Source organism: Herpailurus yagouaroundi, unplaced genomic scaffold (assembly GCF_014898765.1).
Source record: "Herpailurus yagouaroundi ecotype Mexico unplaced genomic scaffold, PumYag 141, whole genome shotgun sequence".
Lineage (NCBI taxonomy): Eukaryota > Metazoa > Chordata > Mammalia > Carnivora > Felidae > Herpailurus > Herpailurus yagouaroundi.
The window spans coordinates 10787353-10813836 of record NW_024412396.1 but is presented as its reverse complement, the minus strand read 5'-3'; the positions used below and the strand labels follow the sequence as shown (position 1 = coordinate 10813836).

The 26484-nt window shown below is 34.3% G+C and overlaps 1 protein-coding gene across 4 annotated transcripts in view; it reads right to left on the bottom strand.

Moving 5' to 3' along the window:
* ARHGAP5 (Rho GTPase activating protein 5) overlaps positions 1–26484 on the bottom strand; it is an 81627-nt gene that overhangs the window by 11343 nt on the left and 43800 nt on the right. For 3 of the 4 annotated variants that reach the window (XM_040476888.1, XM_040476887.1, XM_040476889.1), the window contains exon 4: positions 1831–1908. In XM_040476888.1, the coding sequence (XP_040332822.1) occupies positions 1831–1908 (78 nt within the window). Of the gene's footprint in view, positions 1–1830; positions 1909–3875; positions 3904–26484 lie in introns of those variants that run through there. The other variant, XM_040476890.1, reaches the window with a different exon arrangement.

The following is a 26484-nucleotide window of genomic DNA, read 5'->3' as shown; positions in this document are numbered from 1 at the left end:
GCTATTAAAAGAATTATTTTTTCTTTTTATAATTTTGATTATTTATGATATCAAATTTTGATATTTATGACAGAAAATGTAAAAACACAGATCAACAACAAGAAAAAAATTACCCCCATCACCTAGAAACAATCACTATTTACATTTTATTTATTCGGGCATGTTTCCTTTCATCCCTTTGTATTCATTAAAAAAAAAAACTAGAAAAATCATAAATACATTTTTATACTGGATTTTGTTTTCAAGGCATTATCTAAGATGATTAAAATTTCACAAGCAAACGTTTAAAACCTTTCCTGTGTGTACCAGGTAACATTTAATTGTAACATAATTGAAAATTTGCAAGAACAGTACTAAGAATTCATACATCCTTAACCCATTAATAACCTTTTGCCCTAAATGGTTATAATGACCACAAAATATTCCCCAAGATTTAACAATTTACGTAATATTTTATTACTGAACATTTAGATTTTATTTAAAAACATTAAAGATGCTATGATAAACACTATTATATACTAAAGCTTATTTTCTTAGGCTACATTTTCTATAACAAGAGCTATCCGATGAATATTTGATATGGTGTGTGGCACAGAAAACTCTTCATTATCTCATTATTCATCCCAGTTCCTCTTATCACTCCTAGTCTAGATATGAAAAAGTTAGGGTTTAGAAAAATTAATTGCCCTAGGCACAGTAAGTGACAGAACGAGAAAACAAAACCATGAAGTATAATTCAAGAGGCCATAGTATTGACTATAACCTATTCCTTAATTACTGTAAGTGAAATTGCACAAATTTAAAATGAAGTCCTATATATAGAAAATACTTCCAAAGCTTTCACACCACTCAACAACTGACATTTTACCATTTTAACACACATAAATCTACACTATTTTACACAGGAATCTAGTATTCCACTTATAAAGAACGTGGATAGGTCCCCTCCTCTTTTTAAAAAAATCTGAGACAACACTGCTATAAATGCTCTTTCAAGTATATCTTGGTAAGCTTATACAAAGACTTCTGTAACATAAACATTTATAAGTGGAATTTCTGGAGCAAAGTATCTGAATTTTAATAGTTATACATGAACTACCTCTCAAAAGGTATCCACAACCAACAGTGTACAACATACCTGCTTCTCTACACTCTGTCAACAATCTTTTCACTCTGATAATAAATCAAAATCAACTCTTTTTATTTTAGTGTTTGTATCTACAAATCATACAGACAGAGCATATTTTCATATACTCTTTGGTCTCTTTCTTCTGATGTGAACTGCTTATTCCATCCAAGATTATTCCACACCTCCCTCAAGTTTATAGTTTGTCTCCCGGTTTTGTTTATGTTTTATCCACTATCTCACACAGAGATAGCAGTCCACGTTATCATCCTGTTTAGGATTTCTACATTTCATATCAAGTTTAGGCCTTGATACTCCAAGATTATAAAATATTCACTCATTTTTCTCCATAGTGCTTACAGTTTTTTTACATTTAAAACTTTGATTTCTTTTTTTTTAATTCCTAATGGTTAGCTGGCCCTAAAGCATGGAAAAAAAATTAAACTGCACCTTTAAATAAGTATTATATCTGACTTAGAAAGATGCTGATTTGTCCTAAGTCAATTGATTGCTTTTCTAATTCTGGTAACAGATTTATAGCTCTCCTATTCTTGACTGTGGTAAATATTCTATCACACATTTAAAATCCTACTTCAAGACTCTTTCCTCCCCAAAATCCCACTTCCTTATAAAAATCAGTCTTCCCACCATGAAATTTCAGTAAGGAAAATAATTTAAAAATGATTGTATTTTATATACCTCACCTTGATCAAACTGCTTTTGAATATTGTCTTGATCAGTTTTGTTCCCACTAACACGGTAAAGTCCTTCAGTACATAATCCTATAAGAATAAAGAAATATATAAGCTTTTATACATACACGCATACATACATACATACATATATACAACAGAATACACTCAACCTTAAACACATCTTAGTAACTTAGAAAAATATGGTGGTAAAATACTATTAAGAATTAAAAATTTTGGGGCATTTGTTTTGAAATTCTTAATGGACCACTTTTTCTCTTAAATCATTTTGGACATCCAGTTCCATGCAAAATGAAAAAACATGTTTCTTCCTATTTCTTCCACTAATTATAGCTAAAATTCCTGAGCACAATATATAAAAAGCAAACATCAAGATTCTGAATGGTGGAGAGAAGACAGACTGTCTAATGACACTGGAATTTGCAGAACAAAATGATAGTGAGTTCTCTGGGGTTTCTTTTTGCCTCATACATACTGGACTGGACAACAGAGAAGCTTCAACCCAGAAATATCACATAGCACAGGCAAAAAAAGAGAAAGAAAAAATAAAAGAAAACCAACCACAAGAAAAGCTTGCTCTCTCAAGTGGAAGGACTGTGAAAGGTGTAGCCTTAGAAAGCAAAAACAAAACATTTTTTTTTATTACAACTGCCTTCCTCTAGCCGAAGACCATGAAACCCACTCCTCACACACAAGTGGTAACCCAGTAGGGAGATCAGAATTCCACTTCTACCTAGCGGTAAAAATGGCATACACCCCCCCCCCCTTCCTCTTCCTGGGGTGTCAATAGGGGTGAATAGAGACCAGAATCTAGAGGTAAGATGGAAATTACCCTCCCCACCATGGTAGTGTCAGTAGAGGCCTATGGAGACCAAGTAGGGCATCAGGGCTTTCATCCCCAACTGCTGGTGCAGTCAGAAGAGGTTCACTAAAATAGAAGATCCAAAGTCTCATAGCATAATATCCAAAATGACCCGGATACAATAATAAAGCTAAAATTATTCATCATACCACAAACCAAGAAAATCTCCAACATGAAGGAGAAAAGATAATTAACAGATACCAATACAAAGGTGCCAGCTGTAGAATTATCTGGCAAGGATTTTAAACCAGCTATCATAAAATATTTCAATGAACAATTATAAACACACGAAAAAATTGAAAGTTTCATAAAAAATCAGAAATATAGTAAGACCTAGAAACTTTAGAACTAAGGAAAAGAAATAGAATGGAGATGACAGAGCAGTGAACGAGTGACCTTGAAAATAAATCAATAGAAATTACAGAGACTAAACAACATAAAGAAATTTATACTGGAAAAGGAGGGGGGAAAAAGAATGAAAAAAGAAAGGCCTCAGGGAATTATGGACAATAAAAAAAGACCTAACATTTACGTCACTGGCCAAAAGTCTATACCTATTGTCTGTGCTCAACAGGAAGTTTCTTAAAGTACTTCTAAAAAAGACTCAATTTCATAAGGAATTATATACTCTTCTGATCACAGGAGTTACAAAAAAATAAAAACAAACCAAATCAATGAAAAAGTATATTATCTCAAACTTATTCCTTGACCAATGTCACAGCTTCCATGGGACAATGTATTTTTAATTCCTTCTAATTTCTTACCTAGTTATTAGCATTATTTTAGTCTTTACAAAGAATACGTAACAATATGAAAGAAGAATGAAGTATATCTCATGCTGGGAGGAAAATGTTAATATTCAGAAATTCATAAACATATAAAAGGAAGCAAAAATCCAATCTGACAAAGTTTCATGGGCTAATGTTGCTATATTAAAAAATTTTTAATGTTTATTATTTATTTTTGATAAAGAGACAGAGGGTGAGCAGGGGAGGGGCAGAGAGAGGGAGACAAAGAATCAGAAGCAGGCTCCAAGCTGTTGGCACAGTAGGTGACATGGAGCTCAAACTCAGGAACTGTTAAATCATGACCTGAGCCAAAGTCAGACACTTAAAACCGACTGTGCCACCCAGGCGCCCCTAATGTTATTTAAATGTTACAAGGTTTTACTGACATAGCCAACATGAATTCACCTGTGATTACTGAAAGAAACCAGACACAAAAGAATTTATTTATGGGATTCCATTTATGTCAAGTTCTAAAAAAGGTAATACATATCTATAAGTGGGGGCTGGGGGAAGTTAGACGAGTTACCTTGGGTGGTTTGGAAAAGCAATTGGAAAGATACATAAAGGGTCATGAAAATGTTCTGTATCTTGACAGGTGTGTGCATTAAACAGGGGAATGAGTTTGTCACATGTCAATCTAAGTGTACCCTTAAGTTTGGTGAACTTCACTCTATGTAACTGGACCTTAAAAAATTTTGAAAAATTGTGATAAATTATTGAACTCTACTTAGCAGGTTTCAAATCTAGAGTAGTATGTATACTTTTTGCATATTTCAGACTTGAGCAAATGATTAAATATGTGAAGAATAAAAGGAGCATGGATTCTCACTGTTCAAGAAGGGAATTAATAACAAAAGGGGAACTAGAATTAAATGTACTGTATGGTGTTATATTAAAATTGAAGGTAACAACATAAATTCATGGTTTTTAACAAACTGCTACAGAAATAAGTATAGATACATACATACATATATTTCTTAGCTTTCTTAGCTTTTTTTGCTGAGATGGTCCAGAAGTAGCCCCAATATTGGTTTCTAAATACCATTCTCTACCAAAACAAACCAGAGCGTTTGGAGAAAGGTGGATTCCAAGGATGAATCAGGGAAAGTATAAGCCATGCCTGGTACATCTTGTGCCAGAAAGTTGAGGAAGTACTTAAAGAATTATAGAGATGTATCTTCAAAGGACATAGAATTCATGAAGGAGTCTAAGCTAGGATGATCTGAGTAACATTAATGCATTATAACTCATCGAATACAAGAACAGGTGAACTCATACCAATATAAATAAATAAAAAGTTACTAAATTAAAGTTTTAATTTCAATGAAGAAATATGGCAGACACCAACAAATAATCAAAATTATTCGGACAAATTGATACACTGTCTCAACAGGTTATGACATACTTAAAAAGATACAACAACCTGGATGGTATTTCTAACAAAAATGCATAATTCAAATCTAATAATGAGGAAACATGATATTCAAATTGAGGGAGACGAGTAGTTCATTTATATAGTGAAATGTCAACCAATAAACACAGGAGAAATTAGATTTAAAAAAATCAATGAAGTCTAAAACTAGTGGCTAAAAGTCTGAAGATAATCTCAAAAATTCTTTTTAATTAAAGGAGCTGAAAAAGGGTAGCCTGGGTGGCTCAGTCAGTTAAGCCTCTGACTTAGGCTCAGGTCATGAACGTACCATTCACGAGTTCAAGCTCCACACTGGACTCTGTGCTGACAGCTCAGAGCCTGGAGCTGCTTCAGATTCTGCGTCTCCCTCTCTGCACCTCCCCCACTCGTGCTCATGTGTTCTCGCTCTCAAAAATAAATAAAAACATCTAAAAAATTAAATAAATGGGCTGAAAAAGACATGATCACTAAATGCAATACACCTAAATTAAATTATATCCTGGACTGCTCCTCTCATGAAGGATTAAATAGCTCCAAATGTCATTAACTGAGGTTGACAATTCCTAACAGAGATAAGCATTTAGTATTACTTGTTTAGTGAAAATTTTAAGGTATTTAATCATCTACACTAAAAATCTTGTCTTCCATTTACTAATAATTAAATGATGTAAAAAAAAAATTAAAAAACATCCCCAACTCAATTATCAAGATGTGAATTATCAAAGTTTTACTTGGACTTAAAATCACCCAAGGTATCTATCATGAGTCTCCAAGCAATAAATAAAGGCATTAGAAATATATTCCAATATTCTGAAACTATATATAAAAATGTAGAAATTGAAAATAACTTTAAGCCAAATCCTTTTTTTTTCTTTTATTAGAAAAGTAACTAACCCTTGTGCTGTACAAACTTATTGGTATCTGAAGTTCTAAAATGGTCCAAGCTCTATCTGAGATGCTAATGAAGAAAATGGAATAAGAGTTTCAAAGCCTGTTTCTGTACCTTCAGGATGAAATAACACTAAGTCACAAAATAGATTACAGTGTGTAAGAGAAAAAGTAAAATGTGTAAATAACACATAAATTAGACAAATGCGTCCATGTGGAAATGGCATCAGTAAAGAGATGGAAATGGGAATTTCAGGGCTTGTTTCCCTCAAAAAAGCAACTAATGAGCTGTCAAAAAGTGTATCAATTTTTGCAAAAGGATGAAATCTAGTAAAAGAAAAAAAAAAAAAAAGAAAATCACAACCATTAGAAGGCTTGGTGAAGAAAGCAGCTTTTAATTATCCACCCACCATACCCTTATACTTCAGATTAGCAACAACCATGATGATGGCAGCCTGCACTCTGGGCAAAGGTTACAAGTGCCAGAGGAAGCAATACAGATCTTATTCTTAAGGAACTATGGTGACGGGTTTTGACCAGTCTCCTAGATGGAACAACACAAGGGCTTTTTACATGTTTCACTCAACTTGAAGTGTTCCCAGGGCTGAGGTGGCTTCACTGGCATGTAAAGGCACAAGTACTGGCTGCAGCAATGTGGAGACAGGAACAACAGGATCAGCGATGGGAGGGAAAGCCTATCATGGAAGATGTTGGCAAAAGGAGACAGTGGGGGATTACGGAGTTTAAAAGCGTCTACGTATATGGGGGGAATCAAGAAGCCCACATGCATGCCGAAAGCCAGATACATCCTCAGAAAATGCCTGAAAAGATCAGAAACTTTCACCTCTGGCTAACCACAAGCTCTGCTCAAGCTGGAAGTGAAGGCTCAAGCAGAGTTATAAATGGCCTGGGTAAGTGTTAAAAGAGTAAGCGAACACAATGTGCAAAGACTTGGAAAGAATTTTTTTCCCAATGACTTCAGGCATTTAAACAAACTGTCAAAACACTAGCTAACCACTAAGCTAATGGAATACAGACTTCAGTGGCCACAAATGACAAAGAATACAGACTTTAAAATAGTAGTTTAGGAAAGTCTCCAAACAAGCAAACATAGCCAATAAACAGCAACAAAAACCCTGGTAAGGGAGGGGAATCTGATATCCAGAGATAACACAAAATTCAAAACCCCTTATTTTCAACAACATATTAAAAGGCATAGAAAGAAACAAAACTGGTATGCTCAGAAACAATATGGTATGCTCAAGGAACAAAAAGAAATGAACAGAAACTGTCTGTGAGGAAACCCAGTCTTTGTACTACACAAAGACTTTAAATCAACTCTTTAAAAAAATGCATGAACAAAGAAGTGAAAGGAACCAGAGGGATGACAATAAAGTGAGTATCAATAAATACAAAGAAATTATAGTAAGAACTAAAGAGATTCTGGAACTGAAAAGTAGAGTAACAAAAATGAAAACTTCACTGGCAAGGTTTAAGAGCAGATTTTAGCAAGCAGAAGAAATAACCAGTGAACTTAAAGACTGGTTAACTGAGATTATCCAGTCTGGGAGCAAAAAGAGAAAAGAATGAAGAAAAATGAACAGAGCCTAAGACATTTCTGGGACACCATCAAGTTTACCAACACATGTGCAAGGGCTTTCCTAAATGGAAAGGAAAATATTTAAAGCAATAATGGCTAAAACTAAATATGGAAAAAAAAAAAAACCCAACAACCCACAAATGCATACATCCAAGAATGTCAACAAATTGCAAGCAGGATGAACTCAAAAAGAGGTACACTAAAAAAAACAAGAGAAACTTAACCATATCCTAGGAATCCACATTAAGATTAACGCTTATTTCTCTTCAGAAACCAGAGGCCAGAAGGCAGTAAGATGATATAAAGTCCTGAAAGTAACTATCAACCAAGAATTCTGGCAAAACAAAAATGAAGAAAAAAATTAAGACATTTTTAGGTAAACAGAAGTTGACAAAGTTTATCAAGAAATGCTAGAGTCCTCCAAGGTGAAATAATGCAGACACTAACCTGAAGTCACACCAAAAAAATAACTAAAATAAAAGTAGTTACAGATAATTTTTTTATAAACCAGTAGTATTGCAATTTTGATTTGTAGCATCTTTTTCTCTAGGATTAAAAAAATGCAAGAAACAAGAATTATAAATCTATGTTAATAAGCAGACATGTATCTTAAAATACAATAGGAACAAAATAAAAATAAATTTTATGAAAATTTACAACTTCATCAGAAACATTTACCAAGTTCACAACTTGCATCAAAAACATTATGAAGAAAGACAACCTATAAAGTGGGATAACACATTTGCAAATCATTTGCATGATAAGGGTCTAATACCCAGAATATACAGAGAACTCTCATAACCAAACAACAGAAAGACAACCCAATGTAAAAATTGGCAAAAGATACATCTTCAAAGATATACAAATGGCCAACAAGCACATGAAAAGATTCTCAACATTATTAGCCATTAGGGATATGTAAACCAAAATCACAAAGAGGTGTAACTTCATACACAGGAATGAAGGAATTACGGCTATACTAAAAAAAAAAAAAAAAAAAAAAAAGGAAAACAACAAGAGGTGGTAAGGATGTGGAGAAATGGAAACTCTCATACACTGGTGGCAGAAATATAAAATGGTACGGCCTATTCCTCAAAAAGTTAGACATACTCCTAGGCATATACTTTAAAAGAACTCAAAACAGGTATTCAAAGAAATACTTGTACACACATCTTCATAAAAATACTATTCACAAGAGACACAAAACAGAAGTAACCCAAAGAGCCATGAATGGATGAACAAAATGTGGAATATGAGGAATAACTGCATACTTAATGGGTACAGGATTTCCTTTAGAGTGATGAAATATTTTAGAACTAATTAGAGGTGAATGGTTACACAACATTGTGGATGTACTAAATGCTACTGAATTGTACTCTTCTCAAATGGTTAAGTTATAGGTTATATGATTTTTACCTAAAAAAAAAAAAAAAAAAAAAACCCACCCTAAAAAGCTCCTGTGGGGAAAAAAATGAATAATTGGTAGGATATAAGCTTATTCAAGCTTATATCAATACAATAAAAAATGTATTCTTATTGCTGGATAGAATGTAAAAACCACAGAGGGAGGTAGATGGGTCAAAAGTAGTATCAAGGCAAAATTGTATTTCAAGAAAACTGCACAATGCAATATACATTTAGACAAAACAACACATATTCTACATTAATCAGTTATTTTATTTATTTATTAAAGTTTATTTATTTTTGAAGGCAAGAGAGACAGAGTGTGAGTGGGGGAGGGGCAGAGAGAGAGGGAGACAGAACCTGAAGCAGGCTCCAGGCTCTGAGCTATCAGCACAGAGCCCAATACGGGGCTCGAACTCACAAACTGTGAGATAGTGACCTGAGCTGAAGTTGGATGCTTAACGGACTGAGCCACCCAGGTGCCCCTGGTTATTTTAAAAAATTAAATAATTTGATTATCTGGTAATGCTAAACCAACAAACTAGTCAATATAATATGCTATGTTGTACTCACAAGATTCTCTCTTCTGAGAATTTCGAATTGGCGACTAAAAGATATCTGGTTAGGTTTAATATGTAATTAAAATTAAAACAAAAAATATAGGATGTGTAAATAGACAAGGTAAGTCTAAGAGAGAGAAAAGGACACAGAAAAACAGATAATACTATTACCTGAATTCTAGTCCACTGGGGTGGACTCTTGGCTTCCACAGATGAGTATGCTTTCAATTAAGCGTATTTTTTGCATTTAGTTTCTTGCACCAAAATAATTTAAGATTTTAAAAGCAATTCTTAGGCTATGGAATTCAGTTGTTTTGATTTCTCCTAAGGGCTCAATATTTTTAAGTAGAAGAGACATCTGGGGGTAGGGATTGGAAGCAATAACAGTATACATGTGATTTTTTAAAAAAGATCTTTATATGGTAGTGACACTAGAGAAGAGATGTAAGAAAAATACTAAGGGCAATGCTTAGCAATTAATGGCATATGAGTGGGCACAAAGGGTGAAAGAGGACTCAGATTAATGAAATGCCTTCGCCCATAAAACTGGGAAAAACAAACTGGCACTATCAGAAAAAAGGAAATTAAGAGAAGGAAGTGGCTTGGGGGAAAACTAACTAAATTTTAATAAAACCCAAGATATTACACCCAAATAGAAATGTCTAGTAGGCAGTCAGGAATACAGGAAACACTGGGATGTGAGAAAAAGATCTGGCAGTTATTCTCTTAGACATGATGCCCCAAGCCTAAAACAAAATGTCTAACAGAGTATGCATAAATGAGATGAACACTAAATGGGACAGCTATATCTTCCTCAAATTAATGGTGTACTTCATGAATGCAGAAAAAATATGAACATGTGGACACCTACTATGATATGTTTTGATTTGAAACAGAATTTAATATCCCTTAATACAATGCCTACTATGTGCTATGTATTAGAATATGCATGTAACAGAAAAAATAAAATAAGACAGTATATAATTCAACATGTCAGTTGAGTCTTAAAACAAATGCTGAGGTAATATGTCCATTAATCTCAAGCTGATTTTTTACATGCTAAAAAACTTATAAATCCAAAGTATTTTAAGAAAATAAAACTGCAGACCAGTATCTCTCATGAAAATAGATGCAAAAATCCTCAACAAAGTATTAGCAAACTTAATAAAAAAATGTGTAAGAATTATACACTATGACCAAGTAGGATTTATCCCACATATGCAAGGCAGGTTCAATATCAAAAAAATCAATTAATCAATCCATTAAATCATTAGACTAAAGAAAAATCACACAATCATACCAATATTCAGAAAAAGCATTTGATAAAAATCTAACACTCATTTATGATAAAAACTCTCAGTAAACCAAGAATAGACAACTTCCTTAATATGATAAAGACTGTAAAAAACCTACAGCTGAAATCATACTTAACAGTAAGAAACTAGAAACTTTGCCATTAAGATCAGGTACAGGGCAAGGATGTCTACTCTCACCATGCCCTTCAACATTATCCTAGAAATACTTGCCAAAGCAATAAAACAAGAAAAGGAAATCAAAAGCATAAAGATTGGGAAGAAATGACATGATCATCTATGTAAAAAACCAATAGGCAAAAAATCTGGAATTAATAGTGATTACAGCAAGACTGCAGGATACAAGGTTAATATATAAAAGTCAATTGTTCTCTTTATATATCAATGAACAAATGGAATTTGAAATTAAAAACATTATACCATTTACATTAGCATTCCCCAAAATTATATAAAAAATCAACAAACATGAGTAAGATTTATGTAAGGAAAACCACAAAACTCTGATGAATAAAACTCCAAGAACTAGGTTAAGTGGACAGATATCCTATGTTCATAGATAGGAAGCCACAATACTGTCAACATGTCAGTTCTTCTCAACTTGACCTACAGATTCAATGCAATCCCAAATTCCCAGCAATTATTTTATAAATACCAACAAATTGATTCTAAATTTTATATAAAGATTAAGTCAAAACTTAAAGCAAACACAATATTCAAGAGAAGAACAGAGTTGGAGGACTCACACTACCTGATTTTAAGACTTACTATAAAGCTACTTTAGTAAACAAGACAATGTATTATTGAGGAAAGCACCCGCAAAAAGATCAAGGGAACACAATAGAGAGCCTAGAAACAGAAATCTATTAAAAGTCAACTGATCTTCAACCAAGGAGCAAAGGCAATAAATACAACACAGCAAAGATAGTCTCTTCAACTAATGGTGCTACAAAAGTTACACATCTACATTAAAAAAACAAAAACGAAGCATCTAGACATAGACCTTACAACCTTGACAAAAATGAACTCAAAATGGATTACAAATGTAAAAAATTAAATGACTTAAATGTAAAACACAGAACTATAAAATGTCTAGAGGATAGCAGAAAACCTAGATGACCTTGGTTATGGTGATGCTTTTAAAATACAATCCCTGAGGAAAATACTGATAAACTGGACTTTAATTTCTGTGCTGTGAAAGACAGTATATCTTGAGAATTAGAAGACAAGCCACAAACTGGGAAAAAATATTTACAAAAGATACATCTGATAAAGGAGTATTATCCTAAATATACAGAGATCTCTCCAAACTCGGTAATAAGAAAACTCTATTACAAAACAAACCAAAGACCTTAAGAGACACCATGAAGAAGGATATGATGATGGCAAACAATGTATGAAGATAAGTTCCACAGAATACATTACTAGAAAACTGCAAATTAAAATGAGATACCATTACATACCTATTAGAATAACACCACTGACAACCCCAATTGCTGGCAAGGATACAGAACAACAGGAAGTCTTATTCATTGTTGGTGAGAATGCAAAATTGCAGGCACTTTGGAAGAGTTTGGCATTTCTTACAAAACATGTATCATACCATCCAACAATCACACTCCTTGTTATCTATCCAAAGGAGTTAAAAACTTAGGTCTACATGAAAATTTACAGACAATGTTCATAGCATTTGTATTCATAACTGCTGGAAGTTGGAAGCAACTCAGATGTCCTTCAGTAGGTATGTGCTAAACAAACTAGCATATTATTAAGTACCAAAAGAAATGTTATCAAGCCATGAAAAGACATGGAAGAATCTTAAATTGCATATTATTAAGTCAAAGAGGCCAATATGGAAAGCCTACTTACTATATGATTCCAACTATATGATAGTGTAGAAAGGCAAAATGATGGAAGGCAATAAAAAGATCAGTTGTTGCCTACGGTAGAGTTAGGGATAGTGGGAGAGAGATGAAGAAGAGCACAGAGAATTTTTGTCCAAACCCATAGGATATACAAAATCAAGAGTGAACTCTAATGTACACCATGAATTTTAGGTGATTTTGATGTGTTAATGTAGATTTATCCTTGGTAAAAAAAATGTGCTTTTTGGTGAGTAAAGGTGGTAATGTGCGGTGGGGGTGGGGTTCACATGTGGGAGCAGGAAATATATGGGAAATTTCTGTTGTAAACCTAAAATTCCTCTTTAAAAAAAAAAAATCTATGCATCAAGCTTATAAAGAAGAAGTAACATCAATGGAGTAAGAATCTTCTAGCAATGGTAAGTAACATTTTAGGCACAGGCTACTACAGGAATAATAAGGCTAAAGGCAGTATTTATTATTATTTTATTATTTACTATTTAATTATTATAACTTCAATCTACTGAATTAAAACGTCACTATATTTCCTAGCCATTAAATCTTTAATATAGGAGAAAAAACAACAATAGTTTTCTAATCTTTCATTTTGTTACTTTCTTTACTATAATGATTAAACGTCGGAGTGCCTGGCTGGCTGAGTCGGTAGAGCATGCAACTCTAGATCTCAGGGCCGTGAGTCTGAACCCCATGTTGGGTGTAGAGATTACTTAAATCAAAAAAAAATTTAGTTCAGGCATCATTTTCATTCCATGTTCAATATAACTGACTAGAGGCCTTAATGTCAAAGGAAACAAGCTTTGAAGAGTGAAATGACTTTCTCAAGGTCACACATTAGACAAGTTACAGTAATTAGTTTGTCACATTCAATATATTATCTCCCCATTTATTTTATGTTACATACTTTCTACCATTAGGGGTTGCACATAGAAAACTTGTGTCTTAACATTTTTTCCTGAAAAAACAACAACAACCCAGAAATACAAGCATATAAACATGTATATATGAAAGGATAACTGCCAATAGTGAATGTTTGTGGAGACTTAATTCAGAAATATAGGATAATTGAACAAACTATGATTATCAAGATGTTAGAATATGACAGGTCATAAAAAGTAATTCCAAAGACAACTATCTTATTGCATGGAATGATGTTGCTTGTGTACTAAAAACATTACAGGGGTGCTTGGGGTGGCTCAGTTGGTTAAGGATCTGACTTCGGCTCAGGTCATGATCTCACGGTTTATGTGTTCCAGCCCCACACTGGGCTCTGTGCTGACGCTCAGAGCCTGGAGCCTGCTTCAGATTCTGTGTCTCCCTCTCCCCCATTGCCCCTCCCCCACTCGTGCTCTGTCTCTCTCTTTCTCTCAAAAATAAACATTAAAAAAATATTACAAAACCTTGTTTAATTATCCCCTTTTGAAAAAGCTACAGTATGTTTAAAAGTGTATTATATATTGTAAAAATATGTACAAAAATAAAACTTATCTCATGATCATAAAATTACAAGTGTTTTTTTCAGGTTTTTTTGGACTTATTTGTATTTTTTTCTGGCTATAATGAAAGAGATAATTCCTTTCCTTAACAATAAAAAACAACTCTGATTATCAAAAGTCACTTGTAAGCAGTAATTTTAAGTGGAGCTAGAATCCAATTGTGTGACCTCATATACATTAATTAATTTCTCTGAGCCTGTTTCCAACTCTGTAAAACCTGTTTCCACCTCTAGATACAGTAACTATACACACAACTCATAGAGACATGAAAATTAAATGAACAAGTTATTTTATAGAATACTAAAAATTTACTATACATATAAAGCATTTGAAATAGCTTTCACCTAAGAATAGTCTCCACAGAAAAACCAGAGAACATCTTGCACACTGTGTATCATATTGATCATGTTATTATTACAATGCAAAACTCGTGTTTTCAGGATATTATAACTTAGTGGGGGGGTTCTGCATAATGCAAATTATTCAGTTGATACATATTTAAATTAAGAAATCTCACTGTAGCACAAATGCCTCCATTTTCTCATCTTTTGCACTTATCATGCATTCTTTGTATGGAAAAACAACAAACACTAATTGTAGCTTAGAAAATAAAGACTAAAATATTATTCATGTATAACTAATGTCACAAGGACAAATAGTTATTATGAAAAAACTGTTTAAACATTAAGTAAGGACTTAATTATATGTACCACAGCCATGGGTTTTACGAGCTCAGGGTCCTTACATCAAGATTATTATCTAATGGCTATGGTATAAAAACCAACAACAACAAAGCATTACTCTAAGGCCCAATGACTAGCTACTTCAAGAAGACAAAGTTCCAGCTAACAGATAAAAACATATTCCAGAGCCATAAACCATAAAAAGTAGTATTAATATACCAGAAAATCTTAAGGATAAATGCCAATATTGAATGTTTGAAGACTCAAGGAGTTTCTGCTAGATACAACATACTAAAACTAAAGAAATTCTTTAAGGGACTACTAACTTATAATTCCTCCTTGCTAGATCAAAAATAAACAGGTCACACTTGAATCATTAAATTCAGATGTCAATGATACCAACTTTTAGCATTTCGTCAACACTACTGAGGTTAATAAAAGCCTAGACTTCCATTTTTAAAAAGTTTATTTTTGAGAACATGCATGCACAAATGGGGGAAGGGAAAGAATCCCAAGCAGGCTCTATGCTGTCAGTGTGGAGCCCAACGCAGGGCTCCATCTTGATTTTCCCAACAGAATGAGCCACCCAGGTGCCCTGAAAGCCTAGAATTTCAAAAGCAACATAAAAAGTCCTTTAGGAACTGACATCATGGGTCTCCTAGAATGATGTGTTAGGAAGGATACATCAGCCCTATGTAGCCAAAAAATGTTTTAAATTAAACCTGACCAGGCATTAAAATTTAGGAACAATCTATAAAAATAGGCTTAATGTCTTCAAAAAAGGTGTCATGAAAACACACACACAAGTCTAGGGAACTTCCTGACTTGATCTGAACTGAAAGAACAAAAAAGCTCTTAGGAGGTAATATCCTATTATATATACATATATACATACACACACACACACACACACACACACACACATATACACACATGTATATATGTATATGTATATATATATATATATATGGGTGTATATATATATGTATATATATATGCACACACACACACGACCAAATATAATGGGATATATATATGTATATATATGGGACAACAGAGGAAATTTTATCAATGTTAAGTTTCCTGAAGGTGACACTTGTGGTTATGTGGGGAAAATGTCCTAGTTCTTGGGAGATACGCACTAAAAGATTCATTAAGAGTGAAGTGTGATAATCTCTCATAACTTACTGAAATGATTTGACAAAAAAAAAAAAGAAATGTGACAAAAATAAGTGTGAAAGGTGTATGAATGTTTAGCCATACTATCGTTGTAACATTTGTGAAGATCTAAATATGTTCCAAAGTATGAGGAAAAAAATGAAGACAAAATACTTATTTAAAAAAGAAATAATCCTTTAGGAGAACAAACTAAGGAATTGTAGGATTTCTTCAGATGTGCATTTATATACTTAAAGTGAAATACATGGTTTATGTTTATCCATAGCCATAACCCACTTGCTGGTCCAAGACAGAGTAGGCAGGGGGTTAGTTTAACCAAGGTTGAGGTTTTGACAAGTGAGTAACATGGTGGGGGCTGAGGAAGTATGCAAGCAAATGAACTTAAAAATGGACTCAGAAATGTAGGCAAGTCAAAAGAGGAGAGAAGACATAGGGTAACAATATTTGTGAAAAAATGTTCAAGTGATGAAAAAATGGGAGTTCTTCCAAACAGCAAGTAGGAACGCTGAAGTTTAAATAAAAAGGCTTTTAGTTAATACAGTTATATTCACCTCAGCAATAAAACAAAGACTCATACACTTCAATTATTTCACACATCACTGACGTGTGCAATAAAACGCAATTTTCAGACCAATATTTAGAGAATCTCATTGGCTAACCAAAAGCACAACTAAGGCTAAGTCTGCCACGTTTTCCTGACTCACAGTAGATTTCTAAGCATTTCCTCCTCCCCCCCCTTTTTTTTCTTTTTCATCTCCTCCTTTAAAATGGTATTTTAATGAAAATTTTCTCTGGTTTTGAAAGTGTGCTACCTTCAGAATCTGTTGAGGCATTCCTATTAGAGACTGTGGATTTTTCCTACATTTTATAGTTTTTGAATTTCCTGCTTTATCAGTACACCTCCTCCTGCTGATAATCTTATTTCGCCTTTCCCATTTGCCAAGAATGTGGACAAATTTGAACTCTTGTGCATTGCTTGTGGAAATGTAAAATGGTGAATCCACTGTAGAAAATAATTTGACAGCTATGCAGAAAGATAAACAAAGAATTACCACAGGACTCAACATTCCACTCCTTGGTATGTACCCAACATAACTGAAACCAGGCACTCAAACAAATGTTTGTATATGGATATTTACAGCAGCGGTATTTACAAATGCTAACTGGTGGAACAAACTAAATGTCCACCAACTTATCAATGGATAAACAAAATGTGGTATATCCATACAATGAGAAATGCTACAACATAAATGAGCACTAAGCAAAGTAACAGAAGACAGACAAAAAGTCACATATTGGATCCCATTTGTATGAAATATTCAGAATAAGTCAATCCAAAGAGACAGAAAACAGGTAGGTGGGATGCCAGCCTGGGCCCAATTAAGAATAGGGAAAGGAGTGGGGCGCCTGGGTGGCTCAGTCGGTTAAGCATCCGACTTCAGCTCAGGTCACGATCTTGCGGTCCGTGAGTTCGAGCCCCGCGTCGGGCTCTGGGCTGATGGCTCAGAGCCTGAGCCTGCTTCCGATTCTGTGTCTCCCTCTCTCTCTGCCCCTCCCCCATTCATGCTCTGTCTCTCTCTGTCTCAAAAATAAATAAAAACATTAAAAAAAAATTAAAAAAAAAAAAAGAATAGGGAAAGGAGTAACTACTTAATGGGTATAGTTTCCTTTAGGGTGATAAAAATCTTTGAAACTAGATAAGGAGGTGGTTGCACAACACTGTACATGCACTACATGTCACTGAACTGTATATTTTTACATGGTTAATTTTGTGTCATATGAATTTTACGTCAACAAAAATGTTTTAAAAAGTATCATTCTAAGTCGCCTGACTTTATATTCAATGTTAATAACGATGCTTCTTTATTAAAATTTTTCTTCTCTCTGGAGTTTTAGAGCTCCATTCTTTTGCACAGCTTATTTGTGCTGAACTTTTCTTCTTACTCTGTATGTTCACCCTGAATTTCATAGCTTACACATAACTTACATTAATATCTATACAATGACAATTGCCAAAATCTTAAGATTAAACCATTTTCCAAAGATCCATAGCCACACAGCCAGTGGAGTCTTGGGGCTTTTAAATGGATTACCCAGAGGCAACTGAAGATTTAACATGTACATAATATGAATCCATTATCAAAATATCATTTCTACTCTTCATCCTACAATTTCTGTTTTCATTAATGGTACACCTACAGTTGCCCTACCTGCAATATGAGGGGCACTTTTGAGTTATCTTTCAAGCTCATTATCTATCAGGTTATCATACTAATCCCTGAGAGAAGTCTATCATTCCCTTTCTTTTTAATCTCTCTCCTCCACATACTTTTGTCTACTTTCAACTTACACTCATACTTCAAGGGTCATTCTCAACTAGACCTTAACACAACTTATACAGTACTATCAAAAAACTGTTATAGAAACATCTGATTCCACCATGAAGGACTTTACTATGCAAACTGCTCTACTTCAGCAAAGAACTAAACTGGAAAAATTACATAAAACAAGTTTTCATACATTGAGACACAGGCAATTCAAAACAGTGATCTGTGGGGGAAAAAAACAGCTAATAAGTTAAACTGTCTGAATAATCCAACTTAGTGCCTGGAAAAAGCTTTCAGATAACATACAGAAAGGTAGAATCACAACAGAGCACAATGGTCTACCAGAGTTGAGAAGACAGGAGACGGGAGTTCAAAAAGGATGAGAAGGCCAAAATTTAAGGGGTAGAGTACCAAAAAAGAAGCTGAGATACACAGAGAAAGACCCTCAGATATGTGCAGAAAAATCTTTGGTTGAATACTCCAAATGTAGGAAAGGAAATTTCCTGGGGATGGGGCAGAGAATAGTTCAAGTTCCATTCTCAGAAAACCTTTAATATACAGGATATAGGGTCAAGTTCTCACCTTATTGTAGATCTAAATAAACAATAGAATAAAAGCTGTTCTGGATTCACCAAAACAAACTTACATATATGAGCCTAGAAATTATCAAATTGATTCACAAATACTTAACACATGACAAAACAATTTAAACACTCTTTAAAAAGACCACTTAGAAAACTCACCACCCAATAATGTAAGATTCAAAATATCTGTTATCAAACCAAAACTACCAAGAATAGTTACTCATAATCAAGAAAAAAACCAACAGAAAAAAAATATATCCAGAAATGAAATACGGAAGAGTAGTAAAACAAGGACCTAAAACAATTATTATAAATTAAAAACAAAAAACAAAACTTCTTTTAATGTTTATTTGAGAGACAGAGAGACAGAGTGCTAGCAGGGGAGGGCAGAGAGAGATAAGGAAACACAGAAACTGAAGCAGGCTCCAGGCTCTGAGCTGTAAACACAGAACCCGACACAGGGCTCGAACTCACAAACTGTGAGATCATGACCTAAGCTGAAGTTGGGCACGTAACCCATTGAGACATCCAGGCATCCCTAAATTTTTTAAGTATACTCAAAGCTGTAAAAAAAACAAAAACAAAAAAAACCCCACCAACATGATGGGTAGAAAAATGACACACAGTAAAAACAGACTTAAATGGAACTTCTAGATTTGACTATACAGAAAAAAAATCAATAAACTAGAAGACAAAACAATAGATATACAGTCTAAATGAAACACAGAAAGAAAAAAAGGCTTAACAAAACAAACAGCTTTTAGTTAGCTGTGGGAAATTTTTAAAAGGTTTAACATACATGTAGTTGAGAGTCCAGAACAGAAGTAGGGGGAGTAAGACAACAACAAAAAAAGGTATCTCAATAAACATTGGCCTAAAATTTTACAAATTTCAAAATTTCAAACCAAGAGGATCCAAGGAGGTCCAGAAACCTCAAGTAGAAGTATTTTCTTTTTTTAAAAAAGCACATGTTAAGGAACATTTTAAATAAAATTGTTTGTTTAAAAGCATCTGTGAGTTTTAGGAGAAAGGAGAACACATCACACACAGAGGAACACAGAAAAGAATAACAGCAAACTGTTAGATATCATGAAAAAGACAATGAACAGTCTTTAGAAAGCTGAATGAAAAAATCCATTAGCCTATAACTGTATACTTAGAAGAACAAAGTGGGAGGACTCAATATTTCTTGATTTCAATACTTACCTACAAAGCTACAGCAATGAAAATAGAGAGGTACCAGCATATATGGATAACCATATAGATGAGTGAACTATAAGGAGAAGCCCAAAAATATTCACATTTATGGTCAACTGATTTTCAAAAAGAATGACAAGGAAATCCAATACATGGTGCTTGGATAATGGAGATCTGAGTGCAAAAGAATCAAGCTGGACCTTTTCTTTTACCAGACAAAAATAAACTCAAAATGAATCACAGACCTAAATGTAAGAGCACTAGCAAGTAAAATTCTTAGAATATACAGGAATAAAAATCTCTGTAATCCTGGACTGAGGAAAAACTTCTTAGACATCATACCATTAACAGTGACAAAATCATAAAAAATTGGGTTTCATCATGGGGCACCTGGGTGGCTCCATCAGTTGAACTTCTGACTTCAGTTTAGGCCATCATCTTGTGGTTTGAGTTCAAGTCCCTCCTAGGGCTCACACTGTCAGCGCAGAGTCTGCTTTGCATCTTCTGTCCCTCTCTCTGCCCCTCCCCCACCTGTGCTCTATCAAAAATAAACACTTTGTTTTTATTTTTAAATTTTATTTATTTGAGAGAAGAGAGGAGTGCAAGCAGGGGAAGTACAGAGAGAGAGAGAGAGAGAGAGGTAGACAGAGGATCCGACGCAGGCTCTGTGCTCACAGGAGAGAGCCCAATGAGGGGCTCAAACTCACAAACCACGAGATAATGGCCTCAGCTGAAGTTGGATGCTCAACCGACAGAGCCACTGCAGGAACCCTTAAACAAACATTAAAAAAAAAAAAAAAAAATTGGGCTTCATCAAAATTTTTGACTTTTGTGCTTCAAAAGATACCATCAAGGAATGTGTTTTTGGGAAAATATTTTTGCCACTCATACTTCAATGCAACTTGTATCCAGAATATATAAAGAGCCCTTAAAAGTAAGATAAACAATTCTATTTAAAAAGGGGCAAAAGATCTAAATAGATATTTCTCCAAAGAAGATATGCAAAGATATGAAAATAAACACTTGAAAATATGCATAACATCATTTGTCACCAGGGAAATGCAAATGAAAACCATATGAGATATCACTTCATATTCACTAGGGTGGTTATAATCAAAAAAGAGGAAAATAAGTATTCGCAAAGATGTGGAGAAATTGGAACTCATATATTATTGGTGGGAATGTGAAATGATACAGCTAGTTTGTATGACAGTGGTAGTTTCTCAAAAAGTTAAACACAGACTTACCATATTATCTAGCAAATCCATGTCTAGATATATACTCACGTGAAAAACATGTCCACACAAAAACTTATAGAGGAATGTTCATAGCAGCAATATTCAGAAAGTATCAACAACCCAAATGGAAAATTTTCACCAATGGAAAATTATTGAGCAATAAAATTTAAGTGTTACTGGATGTTATGATATGGATGAGCCTTGAAAATATTATATTAAAAGAAGCCAGTCACAAAAAGACCAGTACAGTTAAATCAATAAAAGACAGAAAGTTAAGGGTGGGTGGGTATGGGCAATAGGAAGTCATGGCTTAATAGGTATGTGGCTCTTTTTTAGGGTAATGAAAATGCTCTAAAATGGGTTGCACTGATAGTTGCATAATTCTGTGTACTAAAACACCAATGAATTGTACATTTTATTTATGTAGGTATGTATGTATGTATTTAAAACAGTAAATGGCTGCATTGAAACGTTGGAGATCACTTTTTTTATTAATTCTTTAAATACTTACTTTTGAGAGAGAGAGCGCAAGCACGTGTGCACTTGTGTGAGTGGGAGAGGGGCAGAAATAGGGGAGACACAGAATCTGAAGCAGGCTCCAGGCTCTGAGCTGTCAGCACAGAGCCCAATGTGGGGCTGGAACTCATGAACCGTGAGATCATGACCTGAGCAGAAGTCGGATGCTTAACCAACTGAGCCACTCAGGCACCCCTGCACTGTACATTTTAAATGGGTGAACTATAGAATATATGAATATTTCAGTAAAGCTGTTAAATAAAAAGATTTATACTGCAATATTTTCTTTCTTTTGAAAGAAAATATCTTTTAAAAATAACAATTATTATCTCTTCAAAGCAAAAATTATAAATATATACTGTGATGTTTAAAACATACTGTAGAATTATAGAGCAATGGAACAGAATAGAAAATCCAGAAATAAACCAATCATATGGTCAATTAATCTTCAACAAAGGAGGAAAGAATATGCAATAGGAAAAATAGTCTCTTCAACCAATGGAGCTGGGAAAACTGATCAGCTATATGCAGAAGAATGAAACTGGACCACTTTCTCATACCATGCACAAAAATAAACTTGAAAGGGATTAAACATCTAAATGTGAGACCTGAAGCCATAAAAGTTCTGGAAGAGAGCACAGGCAATAATAACATCTCTGACATCAGCTACAGCAACACTTTTCTAGATATGTCCCCTTCGGCAAGAAAAATAAGAGCAAAAATTGGGATTTCATAAAAATAAAAAGCTTCTAGACAGCAAAGGAAACAGTCAATAAAACTAAAAGGCAACCTACAGAATGGGAGCAGAGATTTGCAAATGACATATCCAATAAAGGCTTAGTATCTAAAATATATGAAGAACTTATACAACTCAACACCCCAAAATACCAAATAATCCATTTAAAAAATGGGCAGAAGAAATGAACATTTATTTCTCCAAAGACATACAGATGGCCAACACACACATGAAAAGAAGTTCATCATCGCTTACCATCAGGGAAATGCAAATCAAAACTATAATGAGGTATCACTTCACACCTGTGAGAATGGCTAAAATCAGTAACACAAGAAACAACAAGTGTTGGGGGAGTATGCAGAGAAAAAGGAACCCTTTGTGCATTGTTGGTGGGAATGCAAAGTGATCCAGCCACTCTAGAAAACAGTATGGAGGCTCCTTGAAAAGTTAAAAATATAACTACCCTATAATCTAGCAATTGCACTACCAGGTACTTAACCCAAGAAATACAAAAACACAAATTCAAAGGAATATATATACTCCTATGTTTATTGCAGCATTATCTACAACAGCAAAATTATGGAAGCAGTGCAAGTCTCCAGTGACAGATGAATGGATAAAGAAGTGGTATATATATACAATTGAATATTAAGTCATAATGAAACCTTGCCATTTGTAATGCATGAATGGAGCTAGAGTAAAATCCTAGGCAAAATAAGTCCGAGAAAGACAAATTCCATGATTTCACTCACAGGTGGAACTTAAGAAAGAAAACAAACAAGCAAAGGAAAAAAAGAGAGAGAGATAAACCAAGAAACACACTCTCTCTTTGAAGCTTGCTCATTCATTCATTCATTCATTTAAAGAGAGAGAGAGAGCAGAAGCAGGGGAAGAGCAGAGAGAGGGAGAATCCCAAGCAGGCTCTGCACCATCAGCAGAGCCTGACCTGGGGCTCAAACTCACAAAAACTGGGAGATCAAGACCTGAGCCAAAATCAAGAGTTGGACACAACCAACTGAGCCACCCAAATGCCCCAAAACAAGCTCTTCACTATTGAAAACAAATTGATGGTTACCAGAGGGGAAGTAGGTAGGGGGATGGGTGAAATAAATGATGGGGATTAAGTAGTGCACTTGTCATGAAGAGCATGGGGTGATTTCTGGAATGGCTCAATCACTATAGTGTACACCTGAAACTAATATAACACTGCATGTTAACTATACTGGAATTTAAAAAAAAGAATAAAAGAAAAAAATATATAATTAAAATGTGTAACAAAAGAAAAAGGGATCAGAAGGTTAAATATACTGTTACAAGGTTCTTAAATTATAAATGATAGTGGTGTAATATTTGATAATGAACTGTGTTTAAAGATACATATTTCAAATACTAGTACATCACTAATATAAAGATACAAATAGGCTAAAAGGATGGAAAAGACACACTACACAAACATTACTCAAGGAAAATACCATTGGCTATATTAATATTACACAAAGTAGACTTCATAAGTATTATGAAGCATAAAGAGAGTGCTTTATAATAATAACAGCTCAGTTCATAAAGAAGACATAATCCTAACTAAAATTTCAAAACACATGAAGCAAAACCTAAGAGAACTGAAAGGAGAAAGACCTATACAATCACAACTACAGGTTTCATTAGTATTCTTTAAGTAATTAAAAAAAAACAAGTCAACAACAACAAAAACATCACTAAGGATATATAAGACTTGACCGGTACTCTCAAAGAATGTGACCTCTTAACTTGCATTTACAAAACCCTTCACCTGAAATCTTAATGAACATTCTACTCAAGGTCCCACCATACACAGATTATATTCTGGGTTATAAAGCAATCTCAATAAATTTACAGTGAAATCAAACTGCTGTTTTCCAACTGCAAGAGAATTAAACTAAAAATGAGTAACAGAAAAATACCTGGAAAATATTCAGAAATAAAATACTTATAAAATAACCAATGAGGGGCGCCTGGGTGGCGCAGTCGGTTAAGCGTCCGACTTCAGCCAGGTCACGATCTCGCGGTCCGGGAGTTCGAGCCCCGCGTCAGGCTCTGGGCTGATGGCTCGGAGCCTGGAGCCTGTTTCCGATTCTGTGTCTCCCTCTCTCTCTGCCCCTCCCCCGTTCGTGCTCTGTCTCTCTCTGTCCCAAAAATAATAAATAAACGTTAAAAAAAAAAATTAAAAAAAAAAAATAACCAATGAGTTAAATTTAAAAAAAAAATCAAAAGGAAAACTACAAAGTATTCGAAACTGAATGCAAATGTAAACACCAAAATTTGTGGCATGCAGTTAAAACAAGGTTAGAGGAAAATGTTTAACAGAAAATATTATAGTAAATAAGATTGGTCAAAATCATTAATCTAGGCTTCTACTTCAAGACACTAAAAAGAAGCCAAATGAAAGCTGAAAAAGGGAATTAAAAGCAGAATTCACTCAATTAAAAAATAGACAAAAGGAAAAAAAAAATCAATAAAACCAAAAGCTGGCTCTTTGAAAAGATCAGTAATATTGACAAATCTCTAATACGAGGGGGGAAAAAAACGCAAATTAGTAATACAAAATCAAAAGAGAAGCCATCACTACAGATGCTACAGGCATTAAAATACTGATAAGGAATGTTATAAACAATCTTCTGTCACCCTGGATGAAATGGACAAACTCCTTGAAAACCAATGCTTGCTCAAGAAGAAATAAAAAATCTGTACATCCCTGTATCTATTTAAAAAATTTAATCCAGGGGTGCCTGGGTGGCTCAGTTGATTAAGTATTCCACTTTTGATTCTAGCTCAGGTCTTGGATCTCATCATGACCTGATCATGAGTCAAGCCCCATGTGGGCTCTGCACTGATAGTGTAGGGCCTGCTTGAGATTCTCTCTTTCTCTGCCTCTCCCCCAACTTGCACACATGTGTGACCTCTGTCAAACATTAAAAAAAACTTTAATCCACAGTTAAAAACCTCTTCAGAAATAAAAATCCAGGTCCAAACAGTTTCACTGGTGAATTATATCAAATTTAAGAAAGAACTATTACCAATCTTGTACAACCTTTTTAGAAAATAGATTCAAGTCTGTGGTGTCCGTTTTACTACTCTGATACCAAAACCAGACAAAGACACTTCAAGAAAACCATAGACCAATATCCCTCAGGAAGCAGAAATCCTTAACATTTTAGCAAACTAACTCCAGTGACATATAAAAAAGACAAAACATTATAACCAAGTTGCGTTTATCTCAGGGATGCAAGTTTTTAACATCTGGAGATCAATTAATATAATTTACCATTAAACAGACTTTTAAATTTTTTTTTTTTCAACGTTTATTTATTTTTGGGACAGAGAGAGACAGAGCATGAACGGGGAGGGGCAGAGAGAGAGGGAGACACAGAATCAGAAACAGGCTCCAGGCTCTGAGCCATCAGCCCAGAGCCTGATGCGGGGCTCGAACTCACGGACCGCGAGATCGTGACCTGGCTGAAGTCGGACGCTTAACCGACCGCGCCACCCAGGCGCCCCTAAACAGACTTTTAAAAGAACCATATGATCACCTCAACAAAGGAAGAAAAATCACAACAAAATCAACATCGATTTTGGACATAAGAAAAGGGAACTTCTGAACCTGATAAAGAGCATCTATGAAAAACCCAACAGCTAACACCATACTTAATGATAATACACTGGATGATTTTTGGGGTGATGAGAATGTTCTGTATCTTGCTTGTGGTGGTGCTTAAATGACTGAAGAGTTATCAAAACTCACCATTCTATTAAAATTGATGAATTTTACTGTACGTAAATTATATCAATAAAGTTGAATTTTAAAACTACTGTAATAGCTTCTTCAAGATTGTTTAAAAAGTTTAGTTCTTTAAACAAGACTTAATTATAACAATAAAGTACTGCTCATTTATATTACTATGCCTAAAGATCTACAATCAAGTTCAACTTTTAAACAGTAAGTATCTGAT